At 52.0% G+C, this 19,402-nt stretch overlaps 5 protein-coding genes across 5 annotated transcripts; 1 reads left to right on the forward strand and 4 right to left on the reverse strand.

Annotated features, from left to right (window-relative positions):
- Positions 1-597: 597 nt before the first annotated feature.
- JN550_001779 (uncharacterized protein) lies at positions 598-2,868 on the reverse strand (the record flags this gene model as incomplete). The annotated part of the gene is made up of 1 exon (XM_049313000.1): positions 598-2,868. The coding sequence occupies one exon, from the start codon at positions 2,866-2,868 to the stop codon at positions 598-600; it is 2,271 nt and encodes a 756-aa protein (XP_049176630.1).
- Positions 2,869-5,852: 2,984 nt separating this feature from the next.
- Positions 5,853-6,857, reverse strand: JN550_001780 (uncharacterized protein; the record flags this gene model as incomplete). The annotated part of the gene is made up of 1 exon (XM_049313001.1): positions 5,853-6,857. The coding sequence occupies one exon, from the start codon at positions 6,855-6,857 to the stop codon at positions 5,853-5,855; it is 1,005 nt and encodes a 334-aa protein (XP_049176631.1).
- Positions 6,858-7,359: 502 nt separating this feature from the next.
- Positions 7,360-9,177, forward strand: JN550_001781 (uncharacterized protein; the record flags this gene model as incomplete). The annotated part of the gene is made up of 1 exon (XM_049313002.1): positions 7,360-9,177. The coding sequence occupies one exon, from the start codon at positions 7,360-7,362 to the stop codon at positions 9,175-9,177; it is 1,818 nt and encodes a 605-aa protein (XP_049176632.1).
- A 1,760-nt stretch (positions 9,178-10,937) lies between these two features.
- Positions 10,938-12,492, reverse strand: JN550_001782 (uncharacterized protein; the record flags this gene model as incomplete). Its single annotated transcript, XM_049313004.1, has 5 exons — positions 10,938-10,984; positions 11,043-11,827; positions 11,886-12,137; positions 12,189-12,402; positions 12,456-12,492. 5 exons carry the CDS (start codon positions 12,490-12,492, stop codon positions 10,938-10,940), a joined length of 1,335 nt encoding a protein of 444 aa, XP_049176633.1.
- Positions 12,493-14,724: 2,232 nt separating this feature from the next.
- Positions 14,725-17,649, reverse strand: JN550_001783 (uncharacterized protein; the record flags this gene model as incomplete). Its single annotated transcript, XM_049313005.1, has 4 exons — positions 14,725-15,671; positions 15,725-16,133; positions 17,223-17,358; positions 17,627-17,649. The coding sequence occupies 4 exons, from the start codon at positions 17,647-17,649 to the stop codon at positions 14,725-14,727; spliced, it is 1,515 nt and encodes a 504-aa protein (XP_049176634.1).
- Between the last annotated feature and the right edge of the window lie 1,753 nt (positions 17,650-19,402).

Consider the following 19,402-nt stretch of genomic DNA (forward strand, 5'->3'; position numbering starts at 1 on the left):
CGAGAGTTCAATGCAGTAAATCTTCCACTATATACACTCCAAAACTGCACACACCATGTGAGCCTCAAAAACACCCTAAAGTAACAAAGAGACTAATGAAAGTTGTAAATGTTGAGGAAGTAACATCGGCAAGCATACACGATGAATGAAGTATCCCCAGAACTCGAACAAACTGTGCTTCGAAAGAGCACCTGTAAACGCCACTAATTCTGAACTCCACGTCTTTGCGTTCTCCCGTCCCTATGCAAATGATGCCACATCCATGCCATTTAGTTCAAGTGCCATGAACGCTGAAATCCGAATGAGAGGAGCATCGTGTAGGTGAGTTTCCGCCCGATTGGAGCGTGATGTCGAGCTGTGTGATATATGGTGAATGTTGCGCTCTCCCCGGAGATGGTTAAGGTTAGGATAATTGAAGATAGGATTAGAGAACAGTGTCTCTGGACTAATAAACGATACATGTTGGCACACGACAGTATGTCCTAATGAACATTTCAGACGCTGCTTGAATGGACTGTGGCTTTGCCATAATGGCCTGAAGTATCGGAACTCTTCCTGATGCACGAGTGTAGACAAGTAGGCAAAACGCCAACCGTTCTAGAACACGCCTCTCCCGCTCGCCAGCCGCACAAAACTGTACGGGACATTCTGGCCGACGAGAAGCCGTAAAGTTTCGACCGTAGTGAAGGCTGCGACATCTGCAACACCATAGGCTGCGAAGCCGCTTTGCTCAGCAACGATTCCGGGGTCGCCTTTGCGCGGCCCATCTGCCAAATCTAAGAAGATCTTCCTAGTATTTGACGCTGAGGGACCTCTTGTGCCGCCAAACACGCGAAGCAGCATGCCGACTATGTTGCTCTTTTCAGGGCCCAAGGCGGAAACAATGACGAATGGACTTGCCTCGTCTCCCACCATCCGCGCTCTTTGGAGGCTCTCGAGACTGTTGAACGGCTCGATGACCATGCCTCGTGAAAGAGCCAGTGGAGTTTTAAAGCCTACAGTGTACACCTTTCCAACCTGCAGCGCTTTGAGAGCAAATATGACGGATACGGCATCGTCCGAGCTCGATGCCAGGACTAATGCTGTTCGTCCCAAGTAGGCTGAAGGGGCCAAGTCTCGAGTCAGCGTACTCAGGATCCCGCGCCAAGTCGCATTATCAAGAATGAGGGAGGAGCTAGGTGGCAGGCCAGCGTTGGAGTTCGCCAGTCCACGAGGCGACATTTCACCATGTCGAGAAGGGCTGGAAGGAATGGAAGCAGGGGCAGATTCGGGGGTTGAGTTCGAACTTGGCCGAACGACAATAGTATCGACCATGCCAATAAGCCTGGCTGCCTCGGTGACTATAGGACCAGCGCCGTTTCTGTGTCGAGAAAAGAACGTGTTGTTATGCATCAAGCTGGAGAAAGCCATTGGAGGACTGAGGTAGGCGCCGCCAAAGGCCTTCTGATTGCACCAAGCTTCCACAGCTCCAGAGCCTCTTGACGGGCGTTCGACGACGGCAAATTGGTGCGGTAGTCCAAGTTCATTGAAACATTTCTCATAGAATGGTGCCTGTGGCGTGGCGATGCGAGATGCCGGGGTACTGATTCCGTAGATATTCTTCTTGGGCAGTTGACCAAGTAGGGAGAGGGCGGCGTTGATCTCGGCAGCACTCATCTGGCCAGGTGCGGCTATGATAGGTAGTAGTGGATGAGTAATAGGCGTGAAGACCTTGTTCAGAGTTCGAGAGAATTGTCCTGTTTCGCCCATGTTGATCAAGGACAATGGTGGTGCGTCTGGATATTCTGCCCGGATCTTAGATCGGAAATACTCAAGCTCAAAGTTCTCGTTATGCTCATTGATGAAAGCGATCATCTTGACGATATCGGCATATTTGCGTGACTCGAGGAATATAGACTGTGCCTGGATTGAAGGCCACTTAAATGTGAATGAAAAATCGTGAAAGGCAGACATTATGCGGCTGCTCCCTCTTTGCTCGTACAATCTCTGTCGAATCTCCTCCGGCAACCACACCTCAACATCGATGTACTCAACGCCCCACTGAATGGCCCTATACAGATACTCGTAGTAAATATCCGGGTTGTCCATAGGAAAGCGGCCGTTCTCCTTCGTACACCGCGTCGTGAATATTAACGGTAGTTCCGTGCGCTGGCGGAGCAGCATGACCTGCTCTCCAATGTAGCTGAGGCTGGGTATCGGGGCAAATGTCCCGTCACTAAGGGGTTCCTTCAATAAATCGACTCGCAGCTCTACTGCGTCAGCACCGACTGTCAGGATATCTATGTTTGGTAGGGCGGCATGAACATCGGGGAAAGTTGTCGAGATGAAGTACGTCCGTGGTTTTGCCATCAAGGCCTCGTGATGGTTGATCTGACCAAGGACGAATGACGTAAAGCGAGTTAGATCTCTCCGGAAGAAGTGTGTTTCTGAGTATAGAAATTCGTAGTCACATTCGGCCGACAGCTTCACGTCCGGCGGCATCCCCAGGTTGACGCAGTGGGCGTTGATGGCCACTACGAGGTTTTTGGCTCGACTCGATACGTCCTCCTGAGCCTTCTCCGCTGCCACTCCAACGACAACATCTTGATCCGCAGAGGTGATACTCTCAAAATTGGCGGCTACTCGGTAGGGCTTGCCCAAAACATCCGCAAAGATTGATACAATATTTTCCTGGCCCTGCCCATACACAATAACGACGATGCGTGTGTCGCCCCTTTTCGGGCCACTGCCAAACTTGACCCCGTTGGTGGCCGGTGATAGTGAACGCCGGTCAATGTCCATATCCATGCCGACCAAAGCTGCGCCGTTCACACTCAAGGGCCGTACGGGCGTTGGCCCACCACCAACCTGTTGGACCGCAGTCGTCATTTCACTGGTACTGCCAGGTGTTTTCGCCAAATGGACGGCAGGTTCAGAAGACTTTCAAGTCGATTCTTATCAAAGAATCGGAAATAAGGGCCGGACGGCGGTGGAGAGGACGAGTCGACTTGGCGCATATGCCTTCTCCCCCTTCTAAGAAAACGTAGAATTGAGGCAACAGTGTCGCATGACAAGACTGTCAAATACCGCACTGAAGTCAAGCGCAATGCTGTGAGGCACGGGTCTCTCTCTTAAGAGTTCGCAAGAGCGGGCTGCAAGAGGAATCCTGCGCAGCTGGATGACCGTAAATCTGGCGATCCGAGGCAGCGTCTAGCCTAGATGCGTCTTTGTGGACAGCTCATTGGTGGTGTTAAAAAGCTTGAGTATAAAGCTAGGATCCTTATAAGCTGTGAGGTGTCTGGAGATAGACCGGTGAGTAGCACTTCAGACGAAGTGCTTTCTAATCACGACAGGACAGACTCAGAGTTGTAGTGAGCAAATGCAGTTGCGACTTGATGAGGTCGCGAGATGGCAGGGCTCGCCGTGCCGCGCTAGCTCTGCCGTAGACGAATGAGATATGGCGGAATAATATCGAGTCTTGGCCCTGGCCGGTTGTGATCGATTTCTATTAGTCGCCTATAATTATTCCAGCCATCAGATGGCAGAGAATTCTCCAGGCCGGGCCTCGGCGTAGCCAGGTCGTAGCAACCAGATCGTCGGATGAGCCGCAGAGTACAGCTAGGCAGGATGCGGGTGATGGGGGCGCTGACTGGTCGGTCTGGTGCTCCCTGGGGCTACCGTAGCTGTCTGTTATGTAACCACCACCCAAGCAGTTGACAGCTTGGATATGCAGCAGGTGCGAGGATTTTCTCCGAGGAGAAGAGAGCTGGTTCCCGAGATCTGTTGGGACAGAGTGCTACAGATCTGGAGCAGATTTGGCTGGCTTAAAGTCGCATTCGAGAAGAGAGATCTGCATCGTCCTGGGTGGGACTGTATTGGCCTAGCCGCAATGCCTTGAACTCCTTGAAGGCTCCGTCAAGTCGACCAGCATGGATAAAATGAAACCAGCAGCTGAATGAATGAGAATGCGGGTTGAAAGGGGATCATGGTCGTGGGGAATCTACCCACATACGACCCGCCAAGCCTGCCTAGCCAACGAATTTCCCCGACATCCAGTAACCATGGCCACTAGTTGCAGGCCGACAGGGTTCTGCGACTGGGGCCCCAGGTGCCCCATTCCACCGTTTCGTGGGTTTAAGCAATGCTGTGTGTGTGTGAGCTTCTGGGCTTTATCAGGTGCGTGGTGGATGGCCGTCGCAGCGTCACTTCGTCAGCATGGCTTCCATATGCCTCCAGGTCCGCATGCGTGACCTTCTACTACACGCCTGTGTGATATCTCCTGTCCGCTTCCCACGACACGGAAGGAAGAGTCTCCTCGGCAGTTGGCACGGGAATGGCTTGCTGGGCTCCTTCGCAGCCATTTCCCCTATCATCGTCGACCTTGCCGATCTAGATCCATCACGTAACGTATGTATCTAGGTATCTCGTTAGAAAGAGATAGTCAAACGGCCTTCCAGGATAGTGGGCCGATGTTTCGCAACGGCAATATAAGATGCTAATAAGAAAAAACCAACCAGGCCCCAGAAATGCCCCATACGCCCGAATGAGACGGGACAGTGCCTGCCCCTTGTCAACATCCAATATCTGTTGCGACAGGAGCCGCCAACGAAGCCTCATTGAGGCTCTTTCTGACTATACGAGAGGCGACCATGCGAACTAATTGACGGCACCAGACTGAGACTCTACAAAGACTCCCTGACGTAGAGCCTGGGGTTCAGCAGCAACTTGACATGTCTCGTGCTCAGTCCCTAACGGTCAACGTTGGTGCACTCAAATGCCTATCTAGGCAAGGCAGTGTGCCAGGTATGAACATGCACCCCAAAATCAGCCCCTAATCCTGAGTTGGAGAAGCTCGATGGAGGGGCTGGATGGTGTGCGGGGGGCAGGCGAAGCCGGGGCGCCGTTTCGTGGGCCTAGGAGACAGGTTTTACCGGACGCTCCCCATTACTGGATCTTCAGCACCAAGATTCTCCACGAATCACACGGCCTAGCCCGCAACGACGAGCTCATGCTCTCGGCGTTGTTCCCGACAAACCATTTCCCGCCTTGGCGCTGCGTCCTGGAATGCTGCACATTAATAAGTTGCTGCGTTGCAGGACTGCGTTGGGGGCTCTTGGCAGATCCCGCGTGGCATCCAGAGACTCTGGAACCCTAAAGAAAGCTTGCACTAGTCAAGACAGCATTCTGCAGAGGGAGAAAAACACGTACCCACGCCGGACCTCGAAAATCGAGTCTTACGCCTTCAAGCAAGCCCGGGATGCCTCTTTTGAGTTAGCTTCCTGTCCTCGAATCACAAGGTTTACAAAGTGACATTCCGCCCACCCGTTGTATACGGCTATATGTGAATGGCGTTCGAAGATATCATCTGTTCTGTACAATTGATACGAATGAAGCTAAGTTGTGAGATCACTGGCGACTTTAGGCTAGCTAGGCCGGCCGAGGCTCGAAATCTTGAACCATGGGCAAGTCAGATAGATTAGAAAGCTGTAAGCTGCTTGGTCTAAGTGGCTTTAGTCGTTGTAGAACTAATTTGGCGAGACGACGCTCGGCTTGCGATATAGGCACTTAGAGTACGAACAACCAGAGATTTGGGAATGAGCTACAATACGTAACAGCGTTTTGCAGGACCATACTGTCATCTTGCGTCTTCCGAGCTACGGTGTTAGAAACATTAAATTCCCGTATCACTCAGCGCATTTACTTAGATCGCACGAGACAGAGTTGATGACTTGCTCGGACTTCAGGTAGATCTCAACACAGATAGACACGCCACTGGAAACCTCGTTCGCCGCACTTTGCGCGAAAATCTAATTCATTATTCGTGCTGAGACATGTGCTATTTACCAAAACCAGTTTTCACATGGATTTATACTTCACCACGGTCCTCCTGCGAGGTCTTCTTCAATCTCCTTGAATACTGCAGTGCCTTTTCTTCCCAATGCTGTGCCTACACCTACCACGGCTGCACCAACACCTCTCATCCGACGATATCCAGAAACGTCTTCCACGCCTCCTATGCCGATGAGCTTGATGTGTCTCGTTTTGTCATCCTGGTCGAGTAATCTCCTTAGAGTTGCCACATTGCCCAAAGCCAACGGATGTAGCGATGCCCCTGCCATGCCTCCAATACCAAATCCAGGCAATTTGGGCTTGCCGGTGTGACACTCGCCATCAGAGAGAATGAGACATGACCCGAGCGTGTTGGTCGCAGTCAGGAAGCTCACTGGGCACTGGCTTCCAGCAGTCCGCAGGGCCGAGATGAGCGTCTCAAACTGACCAGCATGAGTGTAAGGCGGCGTTTTTAAGCCGACTGGAAGTCGTGGCAGTTCTGCGTCAGATATAGGCCCTTGTAGAGCCACCATGTATCGGCCCAGTGACTCTCCTGAGTAGGCTGGCGGTGGCGCATTGGGTATGTTGGGGCAGCTGAGGTTGATCTCGACTGCCAACGGCATCTTGACTCGCCTGCTGTGCTCTGCAATGAGGCGATAACATTCCGCAACTTCTTCTGGGGTGCCTGTGACTGACACGATCACCAGCTTCTCCGAGATGGCCGAGAGGCCATCTGAGATGGTTTGGATGTACGACAGATAGTCCTTCAGAGGAATAGGGCTGTAGCCAAGATTGTTCAGGCTCGATTGTCCAGGACCATTCCCAACATCATCATGGGTACCAGACACATGTGTAGCGGGATCGAAGAAGATGTACTGATGGACCGCAGGATCGTGCCTGAAGCCATTGACTAGAGACGTTCTGGTGGTGATACCCCCTAAAGAAGGGCAGTTGAATAGTGCAGAGAGGTCTTCAAGCGAAGTCGCCCAGGGGTTCGCTGAATTGATCAGCGGGGGGTTGACTTCAAGAACTGGTACGCTTCGCTCCATTCTGGCCCCCAGGATTTCAAAATGTGAGGCTCAATTACCAAGACATGCGATGTTCTTTAGTAAAGATCTTGCTCCGTACATGGCATCTCTTCAGCATTTCATTACTGGTAGATGCATCGCGGGGCGGTGGAGATAAGATAAGCGGCAGCCCGGCCGGGCCAAGACTTTCGGCGGCTCCGCTTCGGACTTCATGCAGCCACGGCCGCCCAATGTAACATGCACCTGTGGTCTCTTTTATTCAAGTGATCTTCTACATGATGTTCTTCGCTTGACTCTTGGAAAAGCTACTTTCTATCAGCTATGAAGCATCTTGATTCGAAGTGGCAACGGAGAATTTCTCAGTCTCCGTCTGAAAACCCCGTCGGGCCGCCGCATTGACAGAAGCCTCGGCTCATGACGACACTATGGGGCGCCGACACGCTACGCCGTCGTATATAATGTGTTCTGCCGGCCAAGCCGAAAGTTTGGGTCACAATCTGTTCCCCCATAAACAATACTCACAATGCCTTGGACTGCGCCTTCGACACTCGACAGACCCGTTACCGTTCTCGGCGCTGGCGTCCTCGGACGACGGATCGCCGCCGCCTGGGCAGCCGGCGGGTACGCCGTCAACATCCGGGATCCTAACCCAGAGCAACTGACCGCAGCTTCGGAGTACGTCAAATCAAACTTATGGCGATATCCCGGGCACTCCGCCAACCAAATTCCAAGCGTCCGAACATTTCAGGACCTCGAGCCGGCAGTCCAGGGCGCGTTCCTAGTAATCGAGTGCGCGCCTGAGAAACTCGAGATCAAGCAGCAGACGTTTGGCGAGCTAGAGAATTTGGCGCCCAGCGATGCTATCTTGGCATCGAACTCGTCCTCCTACAAGTCCCGGGAGACAGCGAGCGAATTGCAGGTGGAGACCCGCCGCCGAGTTCTCAACATGCATTATATGATGCCGCCAGTTAACAAGATCGTTGAGCTGATGACGTGCGGTGATACTCAAGAGGAAATCTTCCCGTTTCTCGTCGAAAAGCTCAAGGACATCGGTATGCTGCCCGTGGTCGCTCACAAGGAGTCAACGGGCTTCGTCATCAACCGGGTTTGGGCCGCAATCAAGCGAGAGTGTCTCACGGTCTTGGCCGAGGGCGTCTCCACTCCGGAGGAATTGGATGCGGTCTGGACAGAGATGTTTGTAAAGACGGGCGCTACCCCGTGCGCCTCCATGGATGCGGTTGGTCTTGATACGGTGTCATTCATTGAGAAGCATTACATCGAAGAACGAGGACTCAAAGACCCTGGCGTCATTCCCTACTTGCAAAAATACATCGACGAGGGCAAGCTGGGTGCCAAGAGCTCACTTGGTGGCCTGTACCCTCCCGGCTACACGACAAAGACAGCGGGTCAGCAGCAAGGGGATCACGACAACGTGCACGCCCCTGAGCTATATTTCCTAGACGTCGGTCTGGCCAACAAGCCAGAAGATGTTTTCAGTTCTGGCCGCATACTCGTTGGTAGTGCTGATGGCAAGTCCCCTCTTCGCACTATCGTTGAGCACCAGAATCTCCCTGATGGCATAGCCCTCAGTCGTTCAGAAGGCTTGATATTCTGGACAAATATGGCTGTTCCAGACAAGAATGACGGCCATGTCATGTCTTGCAATATGGATGGCAGCCATGTCAAGACCATTGTGCCGCATGGTGCTGTGCATACGCCGAAGCAGATGGCTCTGGATGAAGTCAACAAAAAGGTGTATATCGCCGATCGCGAAGGCATGAGGATCCTGCGGTGCAACTTCGATGGCTCTGCATTGGAAACATTGATCCAAACCGGAGACTGGACCCAAGGGTTTGAGGATCAGACAAAGTGGTGCGTCGGTATCGCCGTAGCACCTGAACGAGGTACTTTCTACTGGACCCAGAAAGGGCCCTCGAAGGCTTCGAAGGGCCAAATCTTCAGAGCATCGATCGAATTTCCCACTGGAACCGACGCCAGTAGTCGCACCGATATCGAGCGCCTCTTCAACAATCTGCCGGAACCAATAGACCTTGAAGTGGATGAGGAAGGCGGTTTTCTCTATTGGACAGATCGCGGCGAAATGCCGTTGGGAAATAGTCTTAACCGAGCTCCCTTAGAAACTGTGGGAACTGGAAAGTACGATATCCTGGCAAGGAACTTACACGAGGCCATTGGTCTCGCCCTTGACAAGAAGAACCAACACATATATGCTACAGATCTTGGCGGGTCTGTGTACAGGTTCAATATGGATGGGAGCAACAAAAGGAGGTTCTACGATGATCAAGGATCCTTCACGGGTATCGCATTGAGTCATGTATAAAGGGGTATAGATAAGATGTACAGCAATTCTGGGTCCTTTGAAGTGTCACGAGCTCCATGGGTGTATGGTATTTTGTTTCAAAGCTTAGACAGTCTTTCACGACAGAACCTGCGTCATAACTAGGAAAAGGCAATAAGATACATAGACGGATATAGAAATAGAATACTGGAGATCTCAATCTAGTTCGACATGCTTGTAAGCCCAGAACGAACACCAGGTGAACACTGTCGCCGAGAGTGAGCTTCCCGCCAAGTATAGAATTGCAGTCTAATGAGCCAATCAGCCAAATGAAAACACAGGGGCGATTCCAGCGACTTACGCGTCTTCCGCCCAGTTCATCTTCGTCTGAATACAAAGGTGTAATGACATAGATGGACATCCCCATGATGAAACCGATGACTGAATAGGCTAGGAGCACGGTTGGAGCTTGCCATGTGAAGACCATATTCCATCGGATTTGTACCCGTGGTGTACGAGACACTGTTGACTTGCCCTTCTCCCTATCACTATTTTGACTGAACTCGGGACGGCCTTCAATGCGACAGATTAAAGACAGTTCCTCCATCAGTGGGACAGGCCGAGATCGAGATTTCATTGTAGAAAATATGAAAGCCTGGGACGAAGATAACAGAATTGCAAATAATGCCATGATAAGGCTTAAATACCACGAGGCCGGTCCAAGCTACCAAGAGTGAGCTTCTCTCTTCAGCGGTAAAACGTAGTGCTGCTATGCTTGAGACATAAAATTATGTAGAAGGCCGTGAACGGATCGGTATAAAAGAGAACCTCTCCCACCGAGACTGCCTTCCGGAAAGTTGAACACTTACCCAATGCTCATTTTCCCGAGTTGGCCAAGAGAAGCACCCTATTACTCCAGCAGCCAACAGAGTTCCCTAAGATAATTGTAAGAGATATTCTGATGGAGAAATTAGGTTCAGCTCACGGATATCTGTACGGAATGCAATTCGTGCAGCTTACGGTCTCGCCAACTGTAGAGCATGCCTTGAATCTCTTCATCATTCTGTCCCACTTCAGTAGCTTTAACCATAGAAACAATGGGAATCAGTGTGTTCTGACGAAAAAACCGGTAGTAGGGAAGGGTAATCAAGTGCATCAGCGCGCTACCCAGCCCATTCACAAATCGTACCGAGATGGACTGAGGGATGTGTAAGCAGAATTAATCCCTAGGTAATCGTGCTTCATTACGACCTCACCTTGCATGATTCCAGAGTGTCCATTGCTATACTGCAAGTCTTATATTCCAGGTCAGGTGCTGACGGAAGTTCAGCTCGTATCCATTGAGGACGAGGCTGAATGGTAGACGGTAAAAGAGAGCAGAGCAGCCGGGCAACACCGCTGAAACGCCCCGCGAAGGCGATATAAATGACTGGCTGCTGATATTCTCACATGACACTGTGAGTCTGAGGTTACCAAGGCAAAATTATGGCATTTCAAAGGATCGCCATTATCGCCTGAGATGGCACGGCAAGTGGAAAATAATGCACGGTTGGTCTTGCTGGCCGTGACTAACATATCTAGCACATAATGCGCATTTCATTTCTTAGCATGCTGCGGAATGAAGTGAAAACAAGTTGCCCCTGGTTTATTTACAAGTTCAATGATCTAAGAGCAGTTTCCTGTCCTACGAGTACCTATGTAGCAAGGAAAGCTATGGATATATTATTGGAAGATTAACTTGGCCCACTGTATTCCCATTTTTTTTTCACATTCAGACCATTTCGATCCTACCTCCTCTCTTGTCATGCCATGGTCTCGTTGCAGATGCCCAATGAAGCGATCTTCATTACTCCATACTTCAGAGCGATCCTCGTTACACCCTTCTAGCCTGCAGACAAAGTACGCACCTAGGGCATAGCGTTTCCACAATTTATGGCAAGCTCTCGCCCGCCTCAGGTCAACCAACCTTTCGGCACATGCTCGAAAGCTAGTTCGTACGCCAGGATTCTCCCGCCATTCCTGAAAGACATCATCCATTCTCCTCAAAGTCTCTCTCCCGTCTTTGCTTGGCTTCCATTCATCCATCTCTATGTTTAGACCATACTCGTCGTTAAACCGATGATACAAACATTTGCCGTCACGTTCGTACTTCAGCATAATGCTGTGCACATCTTCAGTATTTCCAGCATTGTAGAAACTCTTCTTGATGATGCTGCGCACCGTTTCTTTTCTGTTGGAATATCCGGGTCTCGCTGTTCCAATGCTTACAACGATTGGTCTGTTTGATTTCCTATCGCCGCGTTTCTTTGCTCCTTGTTGGTATTCGATTTCGTCCAGAATCTCCGCACTTGGATTATTTGCCGAAGTGAAACCTGCATCTTCAAATGTCTTCATGGAATTCGGCTCAGGCTGACGCGTGGTCAATCTTTCCACAAATGTTGTCCTGCTCCGTAAATCCTGACGCGAACCAACTACTTGATCAGGAGTTAAGCTGACGCGGTAACGTCCAAAAAAGAGAGGTGCAGCAGTGGCGGCACGGGCAACTGTCAACATTGCTAACTTTATGCCCTCGTCATGGTTCTTCATACCGATGGTTTGGTCTATGGGCTTGCCGAGCTCCGAGAACGGCATGTAGGACCTGAATAGGAACCTTGTGTTTGATATATTGCTAATATCTGTCGCAAGAGCTATTCTGCACGTGATGCCGGTTGTCAGCACAATGGATTACACAGAAATTGATGTACACTCACCCTCGACAAGTTTTGCTGTCCGTCTCGAAGAGTATCTCTGACTTGTTTGAGCCTCTTTCCTTTCGTCTATTGGAGACTTGGTTAATGGCATCGTCCAGACTCTTTGCGTAGTATTTGGGTTTTGGATAGATGAAGGTGTTAAGGGCGTGAAGCACTCGACGACGGCCGAATATCGTCCCAGCCATTGTTCTATACTCGGTTATGCAGTCTTCTACCGTCATCCTGAAGCGGCTGAGAAGAATCGTGATCAACCTTGTGATCGCAAATCAGAGAGTTTCTCAATCAGCTGACCAGAATACATACGCTCCAGTAGATGTTCCCCCAATGTAGTCAAAATAATGACACGGGAGAAAGTGTGTATATTCCTCTGACCGCAAGTGGGAAACTCTCTCAGGCTCGGCACACGGCGCAAAGCTCGAGTGGGTTCCTTCGTCTCTCTCCTTTTCGACCTTTTGAACCTCTTCCATGAGCGCTTTGAGGGCGAGCAAACTCCAGTATCCTCGAATGCCACCCCCGTCTGTTAATTCATCTTAGTGAAAGGGTGTGATGTGCTCTTGATAGAATTCATACCAAAACTCAATGCAGCTTTCTTCAGCCACGGATCCATTGTTTCGTCCTTCAAATGTGACGTGAGCACCATCACCCTTGTTCTGGAAGCTTCCGCCATCCTTCAGACACTGGCGTTTCAAATCCTCGACTATGACCGCAGACTTTAGGCTGGAGACGCCGCGTGCTATCTAAGCCTCCTGACTTGTGTCTCATATGATGGCGAATGCGCCTTACTTAAGTACCGTTTAGTATTGGAAGAGACGGCAAACGTGAATAAATTTTTGTCAGGCTACGCAAGTATTTCTGGGCAGCACAAAGCTGACCAGGCGGCAGAAACAGAGCCTCAGCTACCAGGGACTTTTGAGCGCGACATGCAAGCCATACGGTGCTGGCTCACCGGTTGACAATGGGTAGGAAACTGCAATTCATATTGGATGGCGTTTCCATTGCTTTCAGTGGGGGTGCATTCATGACGAGTTGAAATCCTCCAAAATCATATTCGCCTCCAGTGTGGTTGCTAGAACACGAATTAGAGATTTCTTGAGTAACCACACCCTGCTTGTTTGGCTAATAGCACGGGGAGACATAGTTTCTAGGGCATGATTTGAAGCAGGCTGGCTATGTGGTACCACACCGTCAGCGTGGCTGCTCAGATGACTAGGGCACAAATGTCAACAGACAGTCCTATCTGTACGCCAGCTCCTTGGGGTCTTTAGCGGGGCGTATTATATCACGTAATTTCGGTCGGAAGGACGCCTGCTGACCCTTATATTACTGTAGCCTTGTGTCTCCTTGTAGAAGGTCAAATACCCCATCGCCGGGCCAACAATAAAACCCAGTATTCCTCACGAATAAGTTATTGAGATTCAGCGAATATATATACAGCAGTATAACAGTTGCTCGGTAGATGATACGCACGGTCGGCTGAGTGTATCATGTCCAGAACTAATGAAGCCCAAAATCTGCTGCGTTGCTTGCGACCGCGCGCGTTGGTCTACGACTCGAAATCGCATTCCTACGAGATAAAAGTAGACAAGAACGTCAAACGAGAAGGTAGAATAATCTCATACTAAGATTACTGAGCTTAAGTCTGATGATGTGGCCGTATTAGATTACCGCGCAGTCTGGGAATTTGATATAGGTCCCTGCTCACACAAAAGGAGCGATAGCTGGGACCTCTTCCTCGATAAAAACAAACAACATGCGCGTACCGTACGGCCAGACGAGCCTCCACCCAAAGATGGAATCCATGTCACAGGACTGAGACTAGACAAGCTGGGGAGATGGCATAGATTTTTGCGCAGGACAGGGACGTTGCAGCGCGGTTATTTGACCTTGATCAAGGCTTGAGTAGACGGTATTGTGTTTGGTCTTCTGTAACCGCTGGGAGAGCGGAAAGGTTTTTATTTTATGTTATTTTTGGAGGGGGGGTTCGTATCTTTCTCCTTGAATACACTTCTTTCTCATCACGATTCGTAAAGCGGGAATTATACCAGTTGCCATGAAAGGGCTCCTGCAGTATGAGGAACTCGGATCAACTGGGACAAATACGTCGATGTGTGTGTATCCAATCCGAAATTTAGCTTCGGATTTGGCCATATACCGGCCCTCTTTCGGTATGGAATGCCAGACAGACCCATTGTATCGTTCCGTCGTCATGGCCCTATGTTCTTATCTTTAAGGCCTTTCGCAGTCTATAAGCTAATCAGACATAACGACGCGTCCAAAGATGGACATTAGTTCATGTCTCGAGGCAAGGGGTATGCTGAGCTATATTAGATCGACTACCGTATCTACGGACTCCCACTGAGAATTCCCGTCCTCTCTCATAGTTTGGAAAGCCCTCCCCGTCATGTCCAACTGATTACGACCCCCATCTCGCATTCTGTCTAAGAGGGGTGAACGACTCCAATTCGGCATCCGTTATATCCTCCAAAAATAGACAACTAGTAACGATGCAACTCAATATCTACCCGGCGATGCTAAGTATCACCACTGGGGGCCTCTTTAGCACTACAAGACCTGGTAACGCAAAGTCTCTTTCGCATGCCCGATGTCAGCTTATTAGACCATCCCCGAAAGGCGATTGATTAGACGCAGAAGTATGCTGAAGTAAGACGGGTATTATTTTACAATTAGATGCTGAGAGGATCCACTATGAAACTCGTGCACGCGCACACCGAAAGCAGCTTTGTCGAAACGAGACGGGGAATCATGAGCTTGAAACGACCAAGAACAGGAATTCGACAACGAAGTGGCTCAGAAAGCAAAGAGCAGAGACCTCCGTCCCTTACTCCTTTGACTTCTTGCCCTTCAGCTTGCCAAAGAAAGCGCTGAGCCTGTTCTTCTTCTTCTTCTCTCCCGTGGCCGGGCTCTCCGTCGGCTTGCTAGGGCTAGCTGCGTCCTTTGCGGGTGTAACGGGTTCAGCAACTGTCGTCTGAGCGCCGTTGGCGGCGGCAGGAGTAGGCTCAGTCTCGGTCGTTGGCGCGCCCACGGTCTTCTCAACATTCCCGACAGCTTTGTCGACAGCAGCGGAGGCGTCAGCCTTGACGGCCTCAACCTTGGACTCTGGCTTGGCTTCCTCACCAACAGCGGCAACGGGCTTGACCTCCTTTAACAACTCGTTCTCCATTACCTTCTTGTCTTCGACAGCGGCCGTGCTGGCAGCAGCTTCCGGGCTCTGTCCGGACTCGGCAATGGATTCCTTGACCTCGGTGGGGACGGCGGGTGCGGTCTCCTCGATCTTGGTCTCCTTGGCGGTAGTGCCGATGGCACTCTGAACCGACTCGGGAAGCTTCTCCTTGACGGAATCAGGGAGGTTGGTCGCAGCCTGAGTGGCGCTGGCCTGGGCAGCAGAAGCGGCAGCAGTTGCCTGCTCAGCGACAGTGTCCTTTGCGGCAACAGCACCAACCACAGCAGCACCACCGAGGGCGGTAGCAGCGGCGGCGACAGATGCAGCAGCTTCACCTGCGGTGACGGTGCCCTCAGTCTTCTCGGTACCCTTGCCGGCGGTGCCCTCAGCAGTCGAGGGGGCTTCCTTAACCCGGTCGAGAAGCTCGCTCTCGACTGCGGCCTTGTCCTTCACTTCCTCAGGAACTGCGCTGGCCTCGGGGTCAACGTGAGCCTTTTCTTGGCTCTCTTTCACAACCTCGGGAACCTTGGTCTCAATGGGTGCTCCAGCAGCCAGGCCAACAGTGGTTGCATCAGGGGCGACGGATGAGAAGGTAGCAACCCCACCTGTCTGCAGTTAGCCCTGCGTTTCAACGGGATCGGGATTTTCGATGACTTACCAGGCAGAGTGTCGCTCTTCTCGTACGACTCAGGGTCCAGCTTGACATTGCTGGTAGTGCTTTCAGCAGCGAGGGTGTCGGGGATCTTCTCGCCAGGCGCAAGCTGGACGGGGTTGACGGCGCCAGGGGCGGCGGGCAGCGGGTTGATGCTGAACTCCTTGTTCAAGTCGGCGGCGGGGGTCTCGGGGAAAGTGCCCGGAAGCCCCTCGGGCTTCTTCTCCTTTTCTAAGGGTGCACCAGCAGCCAGGGCGACGGTGGTGGAATCGGGGCCGACGGAGTTCATGATGGCGGACGTGGCGGGCGCTTCCTTGACTATGCGCTCGGGGGTGAGGACGTTGTTTTCGTTGCCGCTCTCGTCGGTTTCTTTAGGAGCAGTGTGGTCGGTGACCCAATTTCCGTCGACGACGAACTAGCAGAGGAGCGAAGGGTTAGCGTGTGCGAGCTGACGATGTTTGTGCGGGCACGTGAGACAGTGGGCGCGCGCGTTGTAGAAGACCAGAGGAAAAGATCCGGGTCCTGTTTCTCCTGGGGAATCCGGGGAGCAGAGCGAGCAGCAGTAGAGTCTTGTTGTGTGCGAACAGGAAGCAGCAGGGCGCCTGGCGAGGCGGCGGAATAAAAAGGCACACACGAACTGGCAGCCCCTCGAGTTCAGTCCTGTCAGCAATGACGATTGTTGGTTCCGCTTTCCATGGGCGCCAGGCGTTGCTCCACCGCAACCCGGACCTGGACCTGGCAAACCTTGGCCGTGGGCACGAGCCTTGAACCTGGTCCTCTGGTCCCAGTCCTGGTCCCAGTCCTGGTCCTGCTGGAAGACGGCCCTAACCACCCCCCAGGCCCCCCAACCCCAACCCCTGCCATTTGCTCACCTCGCCAAGCGGCTACACGGATTCGGGTTTGATGCGACGCCATTGACCTATCAGCAGCTGCGCCTCGTCGCTTGCCCAAGAAAATTCGTCCAGCGCGGTATACGGGCAATTGCGTTTCTCGGCTCCGCTGCGTCATGCGAGGTCGTGAGGAATGCCCGACTGCTCGTTTGGTCGCGCTTGGGTGATATTGATCGGTATTGGTCGTCGTCGTTCCTGTCGAGTCCCAGGTCCCAGGTCCCAGGTCCCAGGCCGCGGCGTTTAGTGATGGTGGAGGCTCTTATCATGGTCCCTTGTATCTTTGCGCAGCGGCCGTTGGTTGGCCTTTGCGAGAGATTTCCCCCACAAGGATCGTGTTACCCCTCTATCGAGGAGGACCATTCATACGATATCGTCCAAGGCCAGGTGGTAAGAGTAAGTCACAGGGGGGCCCGAGTTCCCCGGAGCTGAGGATCGTGGAAACTGGAACGTCGAGCCTCCGGGGAGCTCGCGTACGCCGAAACCACCTCTCCCGCGGTGGACCGGGGATAATCCAGGGAGCGGCGCTGTCGAATTCGTTGGGCGCCGGCGGTCTTATTCCAAATCCACGGCGGTACAGGTAACGGGATAAACAGACTGAGAAAGGGCTACAATACCTTATAGTAGATCTTCTTGGAGGCGTCCTCGAGCTGGACCAGCTTCTCAAAGTGTTGGTCGACCTTTTCCAGCTTTTCCGTCTTTTTCCAGCCGTCGAAGGTGCCAGTTACGTAGACCTCGGAGGCCGGGTGCTCCCTAGAAGACAGAGACACAAGAGTCAGCAACGTGTGCTTACTTCCACTGCCCTGAACATCATGCCTTGACATGATCTTTTGTGAAAGAGTGTGCGTTCGCGGAGCTGCGCAAAAGAGCCATCGTCAAGAGCCTTTGAGTCGTCTATGCGCGCAGTGTGCGCGCGGAGGTCAAGATGGCTGCATTCGGTTGGGGATTATGGCCCAGGTTCCATTTGCGCCGGCGGGATTGAGAAGGAATTGAGAACTGGCTGAGGGCTGATGAGACTTACCACTTGAAGACAAAGCTTCCCATGTTGCAGGCGGGTGGGTTAGGGAATTAGATCTGGTGGTATAAGAAGTCGGTCGGCGACAGCAACAAGGTGCGGGCAAAGAATAAAATAATAAAAAAATCCACGGGCCAGTATTAAGGTGCAGGAATTGGAGAGATGGGGGTGTGGAGTGGTGGTGGTTGAGGGTTTTGCGGTTCAGGAAGCAGGCAAAAAAATAGCAGCGACTGAGTGAGCAACTGGACGTCTGGAGCTCCCTCTCCACCCGTGGGCCTTACCTAGCCTGGGTAGGCACTTAGTCAACCACCTGGGCACCCGGAGGCCAATCCCCAGGGCCTCCCAGTCCAGTGACGTTTGGGGGACCACGCGCACAGCGATCAAAAACTCAGATGGGATTGCTTCCGGTGTCTCCCCAAGCCTCCCAGCTGCACAGAAGCTTCTCGGAGCTCTTTAGCTCTGAGCTCTTAGCTCTGCTACTGCGTACAGCCGGGGTATCCTGGGCGGTCTTCTGCTTAGCGATCTGACTAGCATCCATGGATGTCTTGTGGAGAGCTGAGGTCGGGCGTGGGTCGCCGGCGGCTATTTTAGGCTGCCCTCAATCGCTGACGTATGTATGCAGTACATACTGCAGATATTGGTCGGTGTAGATACTCCAGTGCTACCATTTCACCGCTCACTCGCCAACTTACCAAATGGCCTGACTCAAGGTCGAATTTGTTCAGCAACTGATCTCAGATGCTCATGCTAAACGTACATATGTATTTGTCAAGAGCGAGCTCCAGTATATTCCGAGCGACAGCATAAAAGTTAGAACAGTACAGGAGAAGAAGGGGGGAGGGGAGGGAAAAACGAAGAGGCTGGGAGACGCTATCGGGCACGCAATCTCGTAACCACACAACCAAATCACCTCTGCATTCTGTCGTATGTAGTTCACGCCCGAGGACATGCCGGGAGGGCTGGCTCTTGGAGGCACCCCATTAAACCCGGGCATGTCCGCATTCAGCCAGGCGAATCCTCTTGAAGTGCAGCGAGATTGTTGGCGTGGTCCGCCAGCCTCGGTTCTCGATGCGTTGTGCGCCATACTTTCAGGTACGAATACCTGACTTAAGTTGCCGACGGGTGTCTGTGCCTGAACTTCTCTCATCTCCCCAGACGCCGCTCCAGGGGAGCTGGCCAATTAGCCTTGGCCTCGAGACAACCGTGTGTTATACATTGAGACACTTCTCACGTCGGTGTCCAATCCGGTCTGTGCCCTCAAGATAGATAAGAGACTTGCCTGCATGCGATCTTTCTCAGGAGCCAAAACATGATCCGACATATAACAGCCACTTGCACCTTATCCCAGGCCTCTGAATCAGCATTTTCAGACGAATGCTGACTTGGGCAATTGAACAGCCACCACATAAGACTTTGTCGATGTCACACTCTACCCATCCTAGCATGGCTGGAGCTAGACTCGAGTACGCGGTTCTGTCAAGAATTAACCCGGATGCATTCTTTCGCAACAGTCGCGTTCTCATTTCGTCTTCTTCATATGAGTCGGTTCGTGGTGTGATGGCCAGTGACGACCAACGACAAGTAGTATAGTGGACCTAGAGCCACAGCTGGCCTCCCATATACGGATATATGCAAGGTATTCACGAGGCAGCTAGCTTGCGTCCCATTGTAAATAGGCATGATCGCATCACAGCTAAAGTATATGTCTGGGATACAGCGATCCACGTATGCATATATGTAGCTCAACGTGCTTCGGAACGAACCTCGCTTTTGACGTGGCTA

The sequence above is a fragment of the Neoarthrinium moseri genome (assembly GCF_022829205.1).
Source record: "Neoarthrinium moseri strain CBS 164.80 chromosome Unknown scaffold3_Wmoseri_CBS_16480, whole genome shotgun sequence".
Classification (NCBI taxonomy): Eukaryota; Fungi; Ascomycota; class Sordariomycetes; order Amphisphaeriales; family Apiosporaceae; genus Neoarthrinium; species Neoarthrinium moseri.